Source organism: Dermacentor albipictus, chromosome 3 (genome assembly GCF_038994185.2).
Source record: "Dermacentor albipictus isolate Rhodes 1998 colony chromosome 3, USDA_Dalb.pri_finalv2, whole genome shotgun sequence".
In the NCBI taxonomy this organism is placed as follows: Eukaryota; Metazoa; Arthropoda; class Arachnida; order Ixodida; family Ixodidae; genus Dermacentor; species Dermacentor albipictus.
Genome location: NC_091823.1, coordinates 174,628,354 through 174,646,867, shown reverse-complemented (window position 1 = coordinate 174,646,867; position 18,514 = coordinate 174,628,354). Strand labels below are relative to the sequence as shown.

Below are 18,514 nucleotides of genomic sequence, written 5' to 3'. Positions count from 1 at the left end.
GCTATCTTATTTATTTATTTTGTTATTTATTGGGTGTTGTCATCCATATAGGTGCGGACAGGGGACTCTACGGCGCTTGCTGCTCCTTGTTCGCAGCGCCTGTTGGAACATAGCGCGTTCGAATAGGTTGGCCTTTTCTTCAAAGGGTCACGTAGCCCGACCAGAACAAGGGCCGTCCCCTTCCTACCGGGATGCCTATAGGCGAAAAGGGACGCGCAAGCTTCCTCAGAAACCGACCGTATGCCTCGTCTCGGGCTCTTGCATCCGGTTGCCGGCCCAGACGGCGCACGACCGCCTTGCGGCAATCGAGAACAAAAGCCCTTGAAAGACCACCATGCCAACCAACCATTTCGTTCGCTTCTCTACGGCAAGTTATGCAAACGCGGAACAACACCTCTAAGTTAAAAAGAAGCTAAAGCCAAGATAAATGTGACTATAAATTTAATTTGCACTCAAATACACTGTCGCCTAAACGTGGAGCACCAACTTGAAAAAATGGTGAAACCTGCAACTCAAAAAGCACGTCAATACACCGAAACTTGAAGACCACTTAAACCCGCCGGTAACGGGCACTTTGCGCAAGCAACACTGCGCATCGCAGCCGCGGACGTCGCCAGATGGAATAGATTTAGCCAAACTATACTTCAGCACTTATGCCCTGGTAGAAATTTGGAAAGATACATACAATCGGAGCGTGACAAGCTCAATACACTAATCCGAAAGGTAGTGAAGCGGGCCCTTGGGCTCCCGATCACGACGCCGACGTATCGACTCCTCGAGCTCGGGGTGCACGATACCCTCGAAGAGATCGCTGAGGCTCAGGAGAGAGCGCAGATGATACGACTGACGATGACGAAGACCGGCCGTCACATCTTACGCGAGCTCGGGTACTTCCCACTGAACACCCAGGATCCACCGGAGCTTACGCCGGTTCCCCGCGAGCTCCGCGGCCTGATCACGATCGCACCCATTCCGCGAAACGTCCATCCGGAACACAATCGAGGCAGGCGCCAAGCCCGGGCCACCGCGTTCCTCAAACGAGTAAACAAGAAAGCGGACGACGTCGCTTTCGTGGACGCCGCCGCCTACCGCTGCAACCGAGCCTTCGCCGCGGTAGCGGTCTCGTCCTCGCAACGAACTTTAAACGCCGCCACGGTACGCACACGTGATCCCGAGGTGGCGGAGCAAGTGGCCATAGCCCTGGCAATGCTCGACGATAAGCGAACGACAATATTCAGCGACTCGAGACCAGCCATCAAAGCGTTCGAGAGAGGAGTCGTCTCCGTCAAGGCGTTACGCATCCTCCGCGGCGCTGATCCAAGCGCCCTCACACACCACACCGTCATCTGGTTTCCCGCCCACCTGGGTCGGATTCCGGGCGCCCCGTCCAACCTCAACGAGACAGCCCACGACGCTGCGCGCGCGCTTACCGACCGCGCCGTCACCCCCGGGCAACTACGTCTCGATGAGTTGGAGGCGAACAGGGATGCCCCAATAACCTACAATGAAATAACCAAACACTTCTACTTGGGACGACGTCTCTTTCCGCCCCCGCACCCCAAACTAAACAGGCCGCAGGCGCTAACGCTACGCTTATTACAGACGGATACCTATCCAAACCCGGCCACCTTACACATAATCTACCCGGACGTCTACCCAGACGATGCGTGCCCCTCGTGCGGGGTCACGGCGACACTCGCACACGTGCTCTGGGAGTGCAGAAACGCTCCGCCCGACTCTACCTCGGACAGGTGGGAGAAGACCCTAAGAAGCCCGCTCCTACAAGACCAGCAATGGGCCGTCCAGCAGGCTCGCGCAGCGGCCGCCAGGTATTCCCTGTCGGTCCCTGCGTGGGAGACGCCCACTGCGCGCTGACGTGCGCCCTGCAGGACTTTTATTAAAGTTCTTCCAATCCAATCCATACTTCTTTGCGGTACAACGTGCCTTACGCATTATTTATTTATTATTTATGATTTATTTACTATCTATTATAATTTATTATTAACCTCGAACACAGACGTGCAACCTACTTTTGCATTGAAGCAAAGACTTGACTTGACGAAGTAAGTCAAGTCTAATCGCATTATCATCTACAGTCGTGCTGACATGGTTGCTGCCATTTTTTTTTTCGACAATTGTTCGTAACGTGTTTTTTTCACTCGGCTTTTAAGCATTCAGTAGTGATCCATGGCTTGGGAGCTTTGCGCGAGTGTCTTGTAGTTTCATATGGAAATGATTCGTCACCCGCGGCTCGGAATGCGCCAATAAATAAGTCGCAGTTACGCCGAAAGGCGAAGCATCGAATGCGATTGCAAATTAGTAGACAGCTATATGAAGTAAAGATAGTAGTTTTATCGGTCTTTAAACTTGTAAACATTCACTTACTAGCTAAATTACCAAGAACTGTGCAACATCTGCACAAGCGAACATGAACACATCACACTCGATGACCGCGCGCACTCGCTCTCAGAACGCTGGAGTGATAAGGTCAGCAGCAGCGGCAAGCGAACTGACCTCCATGCGTGCTCTCAATTCAGCGCGAACCAAGCGGCGATAACACAGGGCACACGAGATCGCTTTTAAGTAGGGTCCACGCCGCCACGTCATACGCAGCCGCCGCAGGAGTAGAATGCCCCGTCCTCCCCACCTTCTCCACCCTTGGTTCCTTGCGCGCGGTGGAAGACGACGCGCTTCCTCCCCGCTTTCCTTCCTTGCACGTGAGAGATTGAGCCACCATCGTCGGCTCATCCTGGCACGCTTTACCTCGCACATACAGCATACGGCGCGCGGTGACGATGCTGTCGCCCTTTGAACTTTGTACTGAAAATCACGGTGAGGCCGGCGCCAGCGGCACGAATCCGCCTAGTATGTCCATACAGTTGCTAGCGCAATAACATATTACACGCTAAATCAGAATCATTGCAACAAAACAATGCGTTCAATTTTGTGTTTAACAAAACTAGTAAATTTTTCTAAGCACTGGCCTGGATTCCTTGGCTTTTTTCCTGACTTCATCTGGCCTGGCTTGTTTTTTTACAGACAATTTTTTCTTTCTCTATTCAATCTGAAGGCAATGCTCGACGTCATCACTAAGCGGTGATCGCTGCTCTTTGCCCTTCCCTACATTTGCACTGGTTCCGGACAAGCCGCCATTGGAATCAGAACCTGGGAACGTTTAACGCTATAACGTTATCTAGTGAGGCGAGTCTCGCAGTGCTATTGGAGGATTTAGCGGACAGACGAGAACTAGGAGTCGGATTCCTCATTAATAAGGATATAGCTGGTAACATACAGGAATTCTATAGCATTAACGAGAGGGTGGCTGTCTTGTTGTGAAACTTCATAAGAGGTACAAATTGAAGGTCGTTCAGGTCTACGTCCCTACATCTAGTCATGATGACCTGGAAGTCGAAAGCTTCTCTGAAGATGTGGAATCGGCCATGGGTAAAGTCAAAACAAAATGCACTATACTGATGGGCGACTTCAGTGTCAGGGTAGGCAAGAAGCACGCTGGAGACAAGTCAGTGGGGGAATATGGCATAGGCTCTAGGAATAGCAGGGGAGGGTTATTAGTAGAGTTTGCAGAACAGAATAATATGCGGATAATGAATACATTCTTCCGCAAGCGGGATAGCCGAAAGTGGACGTGGAGAAGCCCGAATGGCGGGACTAGAAACCAAATAGACTTCATACTCTGCGCTAACCTTGGCATCATACAAGATGTAGACATGCTCGGCAAGGTGCGCTGCAGTGACCATAGGATGGTAAGAACTCGAATTAGCCTAGACTTGAGGAGGGAACGGAAGGAACTGGTACATAAGAAGCCGATAAATGAGTTAACGGTAAAAGGGAAAATAGAGGAATTCCGGATCAAGCTACAGATTGGGTATTCGGCTTTAACTCAGGGAGAGGACCTTAGTGTTGAAGCAATGAACGACAATCTCATGGGCATCATTAAGGAGTGCGCAATAGAAGTCGGTGGTAACGCCGTTATACAGGAAACGAGTAAGCTATCGCAGGAGACGAAAGATTTGATCAAGAAACGCCAATGTATGAAAGCCTCTAACCCTACAGCTAGAATAGAACTGGCAGAACTTTCCAAGTTAATCAACAAGCGTAAGACAGCTGACATAAGGAAGTATAATATGGATAGAATTGAACATGCTCTCAGGAACGGAGGAAGCGTAAAAGCAGTGAAAAAGAAACTAGGAATAGGCAGGAATCAGATGCATGCGTTAAGAGACAAAGCCGGCACTATCATTGCTAATATGGGTGACAGGATTCAAGTTGCTGATGAGTTCTTTAGAGATTTATACAGTACCAGTGGAACCCACGAAAATAATGGAAGAGAGAATAGTGTAGAGGATTTTGAAATCCCACAAGTAACGTTGGAAGAAGTAAAGAAAGCCTTGGGAGCTATGCAAAGGGGGAAGGCAGCTGGGGAGGATCAGGTAACAGCAGACTTGTTGAAGGATGGTGGGCAAATTGTTCTAGAAAAACTGACCACCCTGTACACGCAATGCGTCATGACTTCGAGCGTACCGGAATCTTGGAAGAACGCTAACATAATCCTAATCCATAAGAAAGGGGACGCCAAAAAATTGAAAAATTATAGACCGATCAGCTTACTGTCCCTTGCCTACAAAGCATGTACTAAGGTAATCGCAAATAGAATCAGGAACAGCTTAGACTTCTGTCAACCAAAGGACCAGGCAGGATTCCGTAAAGGATACTCAACAACAGACCATATTCACACTATCAGTCAGGTGATAGAGAAATGTGCGGAGTATAACCAACCCTTATATATAGCTTTCATTGATTACGAGAAAGCGTTTGATTCAGTCGAAACCTCAGCAGTCGGGGAGGCATTACGGAATCAGGGTGCAGATGAGCCGTATGTAAAAATACTGAAAGATATCTATAGCGGCTCCACAGCCACCGTAGTCCTACATAAAGACAGCAACAAAATCCCACTAAAGAAAGGCGTCAGGCAGGGAGATACGATCTCTCCAAAGCTATTCACATCGTGTATACAGGAGGTATTCAGAGACCTGGATTGGGAAGAATTGGGAACAAGAGTTAATGGAGAATACCTTAGGAACTTGCGATTCGCTGATGATATTGCCTTGCTTAGTAACTCAGGGGACCAATTGAAATGCATGCTCACTGACCTGGAGAGGCAAAGCAGAAGAGTGGGTCTAAAAATAATCTGCAGAAAACTAACGTTTAACAATCTCGGAAGAAAACAGTAATTTACAATAGGTAGCGAGGCACTGGAAGTGGTAAGGGAATACATCTAGTTAGGGCACGTAGTGACGGCGGATCCGGATCATGAGACGGAAATAATCAGAAGAATAAGAATGGGCTGGGGAGCGTTTGGCAGGCATACAGCAGGTTGGCAGGATAACAGCAGGTTGCCGTTATCCCTCAAGAGAAAAGTGCATAATAGCTGTGTCTTACCAGTACTCACCTACGGGGCAGAAACCTGGAGGCTTATGAAAAGGGTTCTACTTAAATTGAGGACGACGCAACGAGCTGTGGAAAGAAGAGTGATGTGTGTAACGTTAAGGGACAAGAAAAGAGCAGATTGGGTCAGGGAACAAACGCGAGTTAATGACACCTTAGCTGAAATCAAGAAAAAAGAAATGGGCATGAGCAGGACATGTATTCAGGAGGGAAGATAACCGATGGTCATTAAGGGTTACGGACTGGATTCCAAGGGAAGGGAAGTGTAACAGCGGGCGGCGAAAGTTAGGTGGGCGGATGAGATTAAGAAGTTTGCAGGGACGGCATGGCCACAATTAGTACATGACCGGGGTTGTTGGAGAAGTATGAGAGAGGCGTTTGCCCTGCAGTGGGCCTAACCAGGCTGATGATGATGATGATGACATTTGCACATCCCGCGCAATCCTTGTGCTTTCGTCATCATTAAAACGACGAGCACCGTCTTTGGACAGTGCTAACGGGGCCTGATCGCATGCAACTTTCTGAGACAAAGATTCCTGGATCATGGCCCCATGCTTCGCATGTTTCGAAAGCAACGCGAACGTTGCTTCACTGTAGGAAACCGAGTGACCTCAGTGACCATCACATACGTGATGGGCAGTCCCGTGTTTTCGTAGTGCTTCCTTCCTTCTTACTCCCTCCTTCTTCCGTTCTTTTCGTCACTTAATCCCGTACCCCTTGCGTAGGGTAGCAAACCGGACACACGTCTGGTTGACCTTCGTATACCTTTCCTCCCTCTCGCTCCTCCTCTTCTACCTCCTCCTCCTCAATGATAGGTTAGGCACAGAGTACGAAATATATGATCAATTTCTTATCCCCCTGTTCTGGTTTCAGTTGTGCTTCCGAAAAAATACACTCATTATTCGCAACCTGTACCTTTCCGCGAACTCAACTTACATGTGCTTTCTGCTACTGCTAGAGTCAATGCCATAGTCACCTGCGGCCTGCTCACTAGCGTGCGTTGTCCTTACTTTCGTGTTGAGTTGGAACCTTAAGCATTGCTAATTCAACGTCCTCATTGAAACCTTCTACTCCCTCACCCTTCCAATGCTGCTTGATCATTAAACCGCATCTACTTAAGATAAAATAATCTTACCGCAAATACGAGAGTGAACATTTGGAACAATAGGGCAGTTTTAGGGACTGTTGTAGTAAATTGGAATAAATTAAATCCGTCCCTGATTCGAACGACAGTAGCCATATTCCACTTGCGAACAAAAGTTTTCACTGATTCAACAGACTGACTTTGTGTTAGTGCTTCGTACTAGCACATTAGAATACGTTCTTTCTAGATACAATAGAGTCTTGACACTATAGATATTTTGCCATTCTATGGGCTTTTAGTCCCAATAAGTGACTAATTTTCAACTATGTGCGTTTCTGTACCCATATTACACTTTGCTTGTTTTCCTTCTTTTTTCGCTAATCTTACCGTTATAACCAAACTTTTTGCCATTCCTGCCATAACCTGATTACAGTGCGGCAATATGAATAAAATGAAATTAATGGGAGTGGTCAGAACAATGGCTCGATTTGGTTTCACAGTTGCGTACATTGCGCTAGAACAATTGCTTATTAAAGCACTGTTGATACTTTCTTAACTAGTTATCTGGGCATTGCTATTTCTAAACCTAGTGAATGCTGCTTGTTCAAGTGACGATGTTGAAAAGGCGGAAATGCGTTCCTTTCCACGAACAGTTCATAAAAAAGAAAGGTATGGCTCCTAGAAGTAGAAGCTTGTGAGGGAAAAGGAGATGTACTGTTTCGCACGAATGAAAAAAAAAAGTTCAGGTGCCCGTTAAAAAACCCCAGTTAGTCAAAATGGCCCTGGAGCCCTCGACCACAGTATGCCTCATAGCTGCAGTGATGCACTGGGAACTCAAACTAAAGAAATAATGGAATAGCAGAAGATATGGCAGTTTACCAAATAATCGGGCAGCGCACATGTGTAAGAATTGGTGATAAGCGATGCTTTCTTGGAAGTTGGCGTGAATATATTCATTTGGCGTTTTTCACTTCTCTGGAGCTTAACGTTTTTCGCTCAGTGCATGCTCTCGTCCCATTTGGTTGACATTTTTTTACCACATTTGGCTCCTTCTGTTGCCGACGTCCACTTCCACTTCCACTGTTGCCGACTTCTTCACTTCACTGCAGCCGACTTTTACAAGTTTTCGTTACTGACGTCTTCATTTTTCCGCAGCTCAATGCTCTTCGCTAAATGCACTTTTTGGTTTGATTAGGTTCGCAGTACTTCTTTCACCCCACTCGGTTACTTTTGCTGTCCGACTTCGTCAATTCTTGGTAGCTGACTTTAAATCTCCTGTTGCCGGCTTCTTAACAGTTTGACTCAAGTTCTGCTTGCCTATTCAGGCACGTGCAGAGTGGCACATATACATTCTGAGGGATTGACCAAGCGTATTCACATACCTTACGCCACAAGCCTAGTTGCATAGGGATAACTGGGGGGGGGGGGGGGGTGCTGGTAGAGGATGTCGTATAAAAACTCTCGCGATGAGGCGGTAACTTGGCGTCGCCTTCAGACAAACACCTATCCACTCCTTAAAGTGGGTCACACGCAATACATACCCACCCATGCGAATGCCCACACTGCAATGAATGCACCTCGTTATCGCGTATGATGTGGACATGCCACAATACTCCCAACCGATCACTTCTTCCTAATCCTACTTTAGACCACGGAGAAGCAGCACTGTCGAGCTTGAGCTTGCAAGGCCAGCTATGGCTGGAGGGGTGAGCGCGATGAGCAGAGGCTGCCGCTGAGCTTTTGGAATGAGGGATCTACTCGCCGGCGGGTGAAGAAGCGGGATCGCATTTCTCCCCCCTTACCTTGCCCTTCGATGTATTATTAAGTCAATTCGAAAAGAAAAAAAACATTGCTTCCCTGTCTTGCCCCACGCAATTCCCCAACGTGTAGAACCAGCGCTGGGTTGCTTACGCTTTTGCGTTGCATTTCCCAATGCGGACTCATTCTTGATTGGAATGACAGATAGCAACAAGTGCAGCGCTTGTGGTGTCTGCGAGACTATAAAACACATCCTACGCTACTGCCCGTCCTTTGAAAATGAAAGGGTTGACCTTTGTACAGCTCTCAGCCAGCTAGACGGACGACCTTTCTCGTTGAACAAGATCTTGTGACCATGGCCTCGAATGTCGCAGCTGCAAAAGGTCACCAAAGCTCTTATGTGATCGCTAAAGGGTACCAGACTGAGTGACAGTCTATGATATAAAGCGGATAACTTTCACTACGTCGGCGACATCAACAATGGATTTTGTCTTCTCTTAATCACACTCAGTGTCACATTGTGTCGTATATTCGGCAAGACAGTAGACAGCTCCCGCACAACGGGAGGAAGAAAGCTTTGCTTTACAAAAAAGTTCTTGCATGCAAACAAAATAAAAAATAAAGACGGCAGTGGCTCACTTGTGACTCTTCCTCGACGACCAGCTTGGCCTCGAGTGACTGCCTCGTTTCGAGGAAAGCCCTGCGCTGCATGCGCTCCACCCAGAGGAAGGCCATCAGCCCAAGCAGGTTGGCGCACGCCAGCAGGAGCAGCGCCGCCGCCGGGGGACGCCCCCTGCACAGCGCCACCTGGGCGGCCACCAGGGTGCCCGAGGCGGCCAGCGCCGACACCACGCGCCACGGGAGCAGCACGTGCGCCGCGAACGAGTACACCACCATCCACGGCAGGGCGTCCTCCCACAGCTGCACGCAAGGCAGGGTGCGCTTCAGACAACGCTGTCCAAGACTGCGCCACGAGGCGCTTCTGCGAAGACTTCGAAAAATTTTTTTCGGAAATCGCCGGTGGCAAATGGGACCAATCTTGACTCATTAAGCTTGCCTACTCGATGGGGCGGACACTGGTCGCATGGGAAATCGAAATGCATAGTCAACTAATCAACGAAAATTCGGTAATCCAGTTGTTAACTAATTACGTTGCGGCAGATAATGCAATTTACTAATTGTAGTAAATTGGTAGTTCGCGAGGCGCATTCTTTTGAAAAGAATTCTGTGGATCACACCGTTTTCGAAATGTGCGCCGTCAATTTTGCGGTGAGAATGCATTGTCGTTCAGATTACCTTTTCAACAATAAGCTGTTTTATGCATTAAAGCGTAAAATTAACTTCACCACGAATGCATTTCTTTCAAATGTTAGGAATTATCTCAACGACCCAATAACACAAATAGAAGACAAAAGTAGCGAGGTTAACAAAAATTGCTGACCAGAAGTGTCCTAGGTGCTTTCGCGCTAATTAATGCCTGTTCATGCACACTGCGCAATAAAAACACTACTACACGCGCACACGCGAATGTCATATTGTTCTAGTAGCCCTCAAGATAAACATAGGATGCAAGTAGAGTTTACAGGAATCTAGAAATTGAAACGAATTGATTAGGTTGCTATCGAAAAACAAATTCATCAGGGCTATGAAGGCACATCTCTGTTTTAGTAAGCATGACTATGGACCATGGATTTTGGTTACAGAAAAAAATCCGTTTATTTAAGTTGTCTAGCTTATCGCGCTAGTAAACTATTTGGTGATAATATTGTGGCGAGCTCACGCGGAAGTCCTGAACAAGAGAGTCTCAGGTGTCACAGTAGATGCAGCTGAATGTAGTCTCTTTCAAACGCCTTGCAAAATATAAACAAATAAGAAACTAGGAGTAGAAGTGCATCCAATTTTCGCTAAATCTATATGTTTAGAAAGTCGTAGAGTAGGATTTTGAGAGAGAGAGAATACAAGGAGGAGAAAAGCAGGGAGGTCAACCAGATGAGCATCCTGTTTGCTACCCTACACTTGGGCTAAGGGAAAGGGGGAGTAGAAAGAGGAAGAGAGTGTCCACTGAGTGCTCGTGGGAGGGTGCACAGGAGTACTAGAAGCGGTCTCTCAAACCGGTGCGCTTCAAGTACTGTACTACTACACGAATAGTTTTTTTTGTGCCTGTGACGGATGTGAGAACGGTCCGAGTACCTTTGCATCAGAGAATTGCTCGATAAAAAATGACGTCTCAGCTTGCTGTTTGAACCATGTAACTTGAGTTATTGTTCCACGCAGCTTGGAACTTTTTATTTTTATATTGCAGACAAGTAATCGTGTTCATGCAAGGAGTGAGAATTACCCGCCGATTTGTCAGTTACCTTGTTTGCAGTCATGGACATTTTCATCTGCGTTGAAAATTTACTAAATTCTATGGCGCACGCTTTGCACACTGCATATAGGCTCTCTGTACTAAACAGTTGTTATCCTCCGATGATGTTGCATTATCGTACTATGCAATCATATTTTTATACCGCTGTTCCACTCGTTTAATTTATTTTTCTAAGCTTTTCTTTTTATTCTATATTTAACTTTCTCAATTATAAGGCATATATTTAGTTCTACACTAGTGTGCTGCATGCTTAGAGTGTTATGTGCTAGTGAAAAAAGATTATTTCTGAGGGCGGATAACGACCAAAAAGACTTTACCAGCATAGCCCAGTTTTTTCTTTTTACCCCATTAACTGTGATGGTAAAGAAAGTAATTATCATTACCATTACTATCTAATCTAAGACCCCGTAATTAAGACAGGTTAAATCCTGTCCAGCTTGGTCGGCATTTAACTAAGCGCACTAGATACAAGGGAGCGCTAACCTCCCAGCACAGTGTCGGATATAGTGCCAGGGTATTTTGTTGAGGACACACACCTCTTAACAGATCTGAAGCACGAAGCTGCAGCTTTTATGCGAAGCATTATTAGGATCGATTGCATGGTTTTCTTCGTGCACGCAACAGAGTAGTCCTGAGGATAACCTCAAGAGCAATAAAAAAGGAGCATACGAAAAGGAAAAAAAAACAGTCAAAAACCACAAAGGACAAGATGAGAGGTTCACACCACAACGACTGGACTATCAACTGAGCTTTATTAGAATCGGTGTAGTCCCAGCAAGGCCAGCAGAGCATGCGCAACCGCATCATCGCTAATCACAGAGCATGAAAAGACAAGATCACACTTCTATCGTGACCGACCTGGAAATGCAAATTCCTTTTCAAGTAAGCGTACCAAGGTTGTACTAATGCAGTCGTCGCCTAATAAACGGATGTAGTACGCTTCCAGGATCTCTTGCTCTTCTTTGCCCTTGCCCCTACCAAAAATCGTTGCATTGCTGAACAAAGGGTAACTACCACATTCATTGCAATGCCGAGGCAAGTTTGCGCCGTTATCTGACCGCAGGGAGAAATGGTGCTCACGCAGGCGGTCATTAATACATCGACCGGTTTGGCCTATGTAAAATGTTTCGCATGTTTTCGCATGTTTTTTTTCCTTCAAGTATGTACTAACTGGCCCAGATTTCAACCCTTCTGCAGAGCATAGGAAGGTGGGCCAGTTGGGGACCGATCATCACGAAAAAAAAAAAGCGCGAGCGACATGACAAGTGAGACAACATGGAAGCAATGCCGAGTCTATGTCCTTTCACTTGTCTTTTGAGAGTATTTTCGGTAACATAATAAGACTCCGTCTGCAATGGTGGGTTTCGAACAAGCGTCTTTCAGCCGGATGTCACATTCAAGACTGCGCAGCAGACTGCGGTCTTTAACATGCTTTTACGGTTATCTTCCTTTTCTGTTCGTGCTCCACTTGTGTTTATGAAACTTTCCTGCTTGTACAAAATTTGAAAGTTCAACTTATTTGAGCACCATCAAGCCTCGCTTAAGTAACAGTGCGTTAGACTGACGCGCAAAAGGGCGACGAAGGGAATACAGAGGATTTGCATTACAAATGCGTAGTCGATGGGTTAGAGCTAAGGGTACTCCACGTTTCGAGAGAGTGCACGCATCGAGGCTGCTGCGTACAAAGAACGAGGTTACGCTCGTTGACTAAACTTGAAGGCGTTTCATCAATGCGAATAGAATGGAATACAGTGGAAACGGGCGCCAGACAGTCACATGACAGAATTTGCTTAGAATAAGTGGCATTGTATCATAGAGTGAGCCCCCCATCACCGGAAATGAATATAAAAGAAGACAGGATCTATTTCACGTTACGGCCTGGGAGAAATGCACGCAGCGTTCGATGTTCGCGTTCTCGCACAAGAAGGTAGGGATGCGGCGGAGTGCGCCGGATTGAGGTTATCGCGCACACCGCGAACAGCCCATGAGCAGGGATCTGCGTCGTTGGCACACGGGCCACATGAGCAACGCTCTGGTGCATGCATTAACTCTGGCCACAGCGGTGACTTCCAGCAACGCGCCGAGCCGTGGCCCGCCTTCGTCATTCGTCCTTCGGCTGTCACCTGCTGCTCCCCAACGACGCGGGAGCGAGGTTTACTGTCGCCAGAAGCTTGCCTAGGCATTCATTATGGGAGCCAACGTAAAAAAAAAGAAAGAAAGGAAAGAAAACATCAAACGCCCAAACAACAGGCAACTTGATCGGGCTAGTTGGTACGGATCCGAGGCGGCACCCGTGCTTCGTGGTTTGTTCCTGCTTACTCACTCATGCATGCGCTACCTGCAACTAAGCAAATAAGCCACAGCACACGCGAGCCGCACGCACGCACGTTAAAACACACACACACACACACACACACACACACACACAAACACACACACACACACACACGCGCGCGCGCACACACACACACACACACACACGCACGCACTCACAGCCTCCGTCCACTGGGGCATCTAACGAAAGGTTGTGCGCTACCTGTGTTGTTACTTTGCTACTTCGATGATCTGTGACGCACGAGTGCAGTAGCAAGAGTCATGCGGGCGCGGAAATCGTCAGCACGGTGTCTTTCGGCAAAATAAGTTTAGTTTTGCAGCTGCTCGCCCGTGTTAGTCGAAGAGATACCTACGTCAAAATTGGGCACAAATATTGATGTTCACCAAATTCACCATGCATCTGACTAAACATTGTGTGGTACATGTGTTATTAGTTCACTCACATGACTTATGATGCATATTCCCTGTAGCGAGCGATCTAAAAGCGCGGCAATCACCAGCGTGGGGTTTCTTCGGCAGCATCAAGAACAATAGCGTTTCGTAAATTACAGGAAAATGTAATTCTGAATGTCGAACCAATCGGAAAGATGCAACTGCCATCAACAGACATACACGCAAGAGAGACTGCAGGCCTTTTTTCCCGTTTGTGAATGGCGCCCGCTCGGATGATCTATACAACTGTGGAACATAAACTACCTGAATCCACGGACACGTCGTAATCTGGAAATAAAGTATTTATGACGAGTGTGGTGCGTGAGACTGCGAGATACAAAGGTGAAGACAAACAGGGCGAGCGCAGACGTGAGCCCAATGTCTCTCAAGAGACGTCGAAGAGCGGTAAGCGATAGGACACGGGAAATAGAGGGGAAATCCTCCGATCTGGAATAACCCACAGAGCTCCCAAGAACCAATCCTTAGCAAACACGGAGCTCCAAAAGCCACCAATCCGAAAAGGACACAAGGGCCAGAGAAGAAGAAGAGCGAGGCGCGTTGGCAGAACGCGGTGGAATTCCAGGAAGTGACCCAGTAAGGGGGTCGGCCACCGGACCGGGAGGGGTAGACGGGGTGCCGGATTCCTGACCCAAGCTACCAGGACTTCACCCACCCGGGGCATCCTGTCGACCTGCTCCTGTGCTTCAGAACTGCTGAGGGGCCTGCGTCCTTTTGGCCAGCTGGAACCGCCGTGTTTCAATCATCAACTCGTCCACCGGCTTGGCAAGGACAGCGCCGCTTATCTCATCGCCTAGCCCGCCGCCTGTGAACGCCCAGCTGGTATTGCTCTGAATTTGCCGCAAGCGTGCACTCGTGTCATGTCATAACATAGTGTGCTGGTGACGTTCTAACTTGAATTGTAATTGTATCTGGCTTATAATAATATATTCTATTATGTATTATATTATATTATTATAATAAACGTCTCGTGTGCTTTCCTGGAACGAACGACATTGGCCTTGATTGGTTTCTCTGGGGTGCTAGAAACCGCTGGAACCAGTTCGAAACATTAGGAAAAGAACTTGCATCACGGAAATCTGCGCAGTGTACATACCATGTGTTGTATTTTAAGGCACCGTTCTCCAAAAATTAAAAAGGTCCCGCCACAGATGACCACCAGTAAAACGGGAGAAAGAGCTAAAGAAATCTATTATCTCTGAAAGAGAGACAGTTGCGTTTGCGTCAGCGTTGCTTATGATGCAGCGCTAACACCGCCGATGGCTTGGTTAGTTGTTCCTCAGTTAAATGGTGCAACCCACTAGTACAGTCGGTTCATACGTGGAACATCAGTGGAAATACAAAAATTCTTGCAGCAACATCAAAATGTGTGAAAAAAAAAGATGTAACAGTTTCGCCATTAGGACGCTACAATGAGTGCCACAGCAACATGCCAGAATAATACATGAAGTGCAAGACTCGTAGCTGTATCGGCAGTATAGACTGAAGTAAACGCAAGCTCACTAATTAAGAATGAGCTGCAGTGCTAGGGGTTCTCTGTTTGAACACTGCCACAGGACCATTTCATTTAGGTTTATTAAAGCCAACGTCTTTCTTAGCCACTTTACCAGCACTTTTCCGTATCGGGTATGTTTGAAACATCTTTCCTAGGATGATTCCGGAGGTAATGCAAAGCCACACTAATAAATTTACAACATTTTAAACTTTTAAGCCTACTATTCACTTCTAATATTTAAGTCTGAGAAGATTTAAGATATAATGCATGCGCTGTCAGTGTTTTCTTTTATGATATTTGTTTGTGGGCTGCCGTTCTCAAAATTCTGAGGAATAATTTTGTGAAGAATGTAAGACCTGGTATCACCAACTTTAGTGATAGAATGGTGTGGTGGTACAATAAGCATGTACCGCATTTCATACAGCAAAACGTAGCATATAGTATACAATGCACATCTACCCAAATATATTGTCACGTGGTGGTGACGTTGAATAACACAGTAGCAATACTGTGAACGACAAAACTAACTTTTATTGGGCGAACCTGTGCCCACAAAACAGGATACACTTATAGCACAACGATAGCGGCGAACACGCTCGGCGATCGTCGAAACTCTGATCAGCGGGTCAAGCGCGTCGGCTTTTATAGAGCAGTCTTCGAATGTTGCAGACTAATCGTTCGGACCCGCGTGCCTTCCACTAAGTTCTACACCATTCGCGTTACGCGATGAAATAAGATAACACAAGGTTCAGCGACAACAGACAGCCGGGTAGAAGCATCGATAACTTTCCAGAAACGTCGGACACATGCAGGCGCGTACCGCGCTGTGCGATAACATTTGTTAGGCGGCAAAACTTGTCGCCCGATAAAGACAAGTACACGTGTCAATACCCCCTCTTAAAAAGCATCGACCCGATGCTGCAAACAAACGAAAGTAATAAATAAACACTCAGAGCAAAGAGAGAAAAAAAATAAGGAAAGTTCGTTAGCGTCCGTAAAATGGTTTAAGACGCACCACGTGGACCACTTCAGATCGTGCGCGGCGCCGCTGTGAATGCGAAATGCCGTCTGGCACGACCTCATAGTCCAGAGCGCCAACACGTCGGATGACCTTGTAGGGTCCGAAATAGCGTCGGAGTAGTTTCTCACTGAGTCCTCGTCGGCGTATCGGGGTCCATACCCAAACACGGTCGCCAGGCTGGTACTCGACGAAGCGTCGTCGGAGGTTGTAGTGTCGGCTGTCGGTCCTCTGCTGGCTCTTGATCCGCAGGCGGGCGAGCTGTCGGGCTTCTTCCGCGCGCTGGAGATAGCTAGCGACGTCAACATTCTCTTCGTCAGTTACGTGCGGCAGCATGGCGTCGAGCGTCGTCGTCGGGTTCCTGCCGTAAACCAGCTTAAACGGCGTGATCTGCGTTGTTTCTTGCACCGCCGTGTTGTAAGCGAATGTTACGTACGGCAGGACGGCATCCCAGGTCTTGTGCTCGACGTCGACGTACATTGCTAGCATGTCGGCGAGGGTCTTGTTGATGCGCTCCGTGAGACCATTCGTCTGCGGGTGGTAGGCAGTTGTCCTCCTGTGGCTTGTCTGGCTGTATTGCAGAATGGCTTGGGTGAGCTCTGCTGTAAAAGCCGTTCCTCTGTCGGTGATGAGGACTTCTGGAGCACCATGTCGCAACAGGATGTTCTCGACTAAAAATTTAGCCACTTCGGCTGCGCTGCCTTTCGGTAGAGCTTTAGTTTCAGCGAAGCGGGTGAGATAGTCCGTCGCCACGACAATCCACTTATTTCCGGAAGCTGATGTCGGAAACGGTCCCAACAAGTCCATCCCGATCTGCTGAAAAGGTCGGTAAGGAGGCTGGATCGGCTGTAGTAATCCCGCTGGTCTTGTCGGCGGTGTCTTGCGTCGCTGACAGTCGCGCCATGTCTTGACGTAACGGGCGACATCGGCGGTTAGGCGCGGCCAGTAATACCTTTCTTGTATCCTCGATAGCGTCCGGGAGAAACCGATGTGCCCAGCGGTCGGATCGTCATGTAGGGCGCGCAGTACTTCTGGACGTAGCGCCGACGGAACAACAAGAAGGTAGTTGGCGTGGACTGGTGAGAAGTTCTCCTTCACGAGTAGGTTGTTTTGAACCGTGAACGAAGATAATCCACGCTTAAATGCCCTTGGGACAACGTCGGTCTGCCCTTCCAAATACTCGACTAGGGCTTTTAGCTCCGAGTCTCCTCGTTGCTGTTCGGCGATGTCTTCCGCGCTTATTATTCCAAGGAAGGCGTCGTCATCCTCGTCATCTTGTGGGGGCGGGTCAATGGGGGCGCGGGATAGGCAATCGGCATCTGAGTGTTTTCGTCCGGACTTGTAGGTTACAGTGATGTCGTATTCTTGTAGCCTGAGGCTCCACCGTGCCAGCCGCCCTGAAGGGTCTTTTAGGTTAGCTAGCCAACACAACGCGTGATGATCGCTGACCACCTTGAATGGCCTGCCATATAGGTAAGGGCGAAATTTCGCTGTAACCCAAACGATGGCGAGGCATTCCTTTTCGGTTGTAGAATAATTGCCTTCTGCTTTTGACAATGATCGGCTAGCGTAAGCTATCACGTGTTCATGTCCATCTTTTCTCTGGACTAGGACGGCACCGAGGCCTAGGCTACTGGCGTCAGTGTGTATTTCGGTATCGGCGTGGTCGTCGAAGTGCGCAAGTAGGGGCGGCGACTGCATGCGTCGTTTGAGTTATTGAAATGCGTCGGCCTGTGGCGTTTCCCACTTGAACTCGACGTCACATTTAGTTAGCTGTGTCAGCGGCTCAGCGATGCGTGAAAAGTCCTTGACAAATCGCCTGTAGTAGGCACACATACCAAGAAATCTACGCACTGCCTTCTTGTCGGTGGGCTGCGGGAACTTTGCGATGGCAGCTGTTTTCTGCGGGTCGGGGCGTACTCCGGATTTGCTGATGACGTGGCCTGGGAATAGAAGCTCATCGTAAGCAAAGCGGCACTTTTCTGGCTTCAGAGTGAGCCCTGATGACTTGATGGCCTCTAGTACTGTGGCAAGCCGCCTAAGGTGATCGCCAAACTTTCGGCGAATACAACGACGTCATCCAAGTAAACGAGACAGGTCTGCCACTTCAATCCTGCTAAAACCGTGTCCATCACGCGCTGGAACGTTGCAGGCGCCGAGCACAGTCCAAATGGCATAACCTTGAACACGTAGAGGCCATCTGGGGTGATGAAGGTGGTCTTTTCACGATCTCTTTCGTCGACTTCTATTTGCCAATAGCCAGACTTGAGGTCCATCGAGGAGAAGTATTTAGCGTTGCAGAGCCGATCCAATGCGTCGTCTATCCGTGGGAGAGGGTATACGTCCTTCGTGATCTTGTTTAGACGACGATAATCGACGCAGAAACGAAGGGTTCCGTCCTGCCCTGCGAAGGGTTCCGGCGATGGGTGGGCGTGCTGGTGGTGGCGGCGGCGGTGGACGACGGAATTGCGGCGTTGCAGGGCCCTGGCGCGGTCGTGGAGGGGGACCTTGACGGCGGGCGACGGCGGCGTAGGTCATCGC

At 48.2% G+C, this 18,514-nt stretch overlaps 1 protein-coding gene across 2 annotated transcripts in view; it reads right to left on the bottom strand.

Annotated features, from left to right (window-relative positions):
* Positions 1–18,514, bottom strand: part of LOC135902118 (adenylate cyclase type 3-like) — a 388,015-nt gene that overhangs the window by 165,432 nt on the left and 204,069 nt on the right. For both annotated transcript variants that reach the window (XR_010564413.1, XM_065432036.1), the window contains exon 2: positions 8,948–9,229. Coding sequence is in view for 1 of the 2 variants with exons in the window: in XM_065432036.1 (XP_065288108.1) it covers positions 8,948–9,229 (282 nt within the window). In the remaining variant the exon portion in view is untranslated. The remainder of the gene's footprint in view (positions 1–8,947; positions 9,230–18,514) is intronic.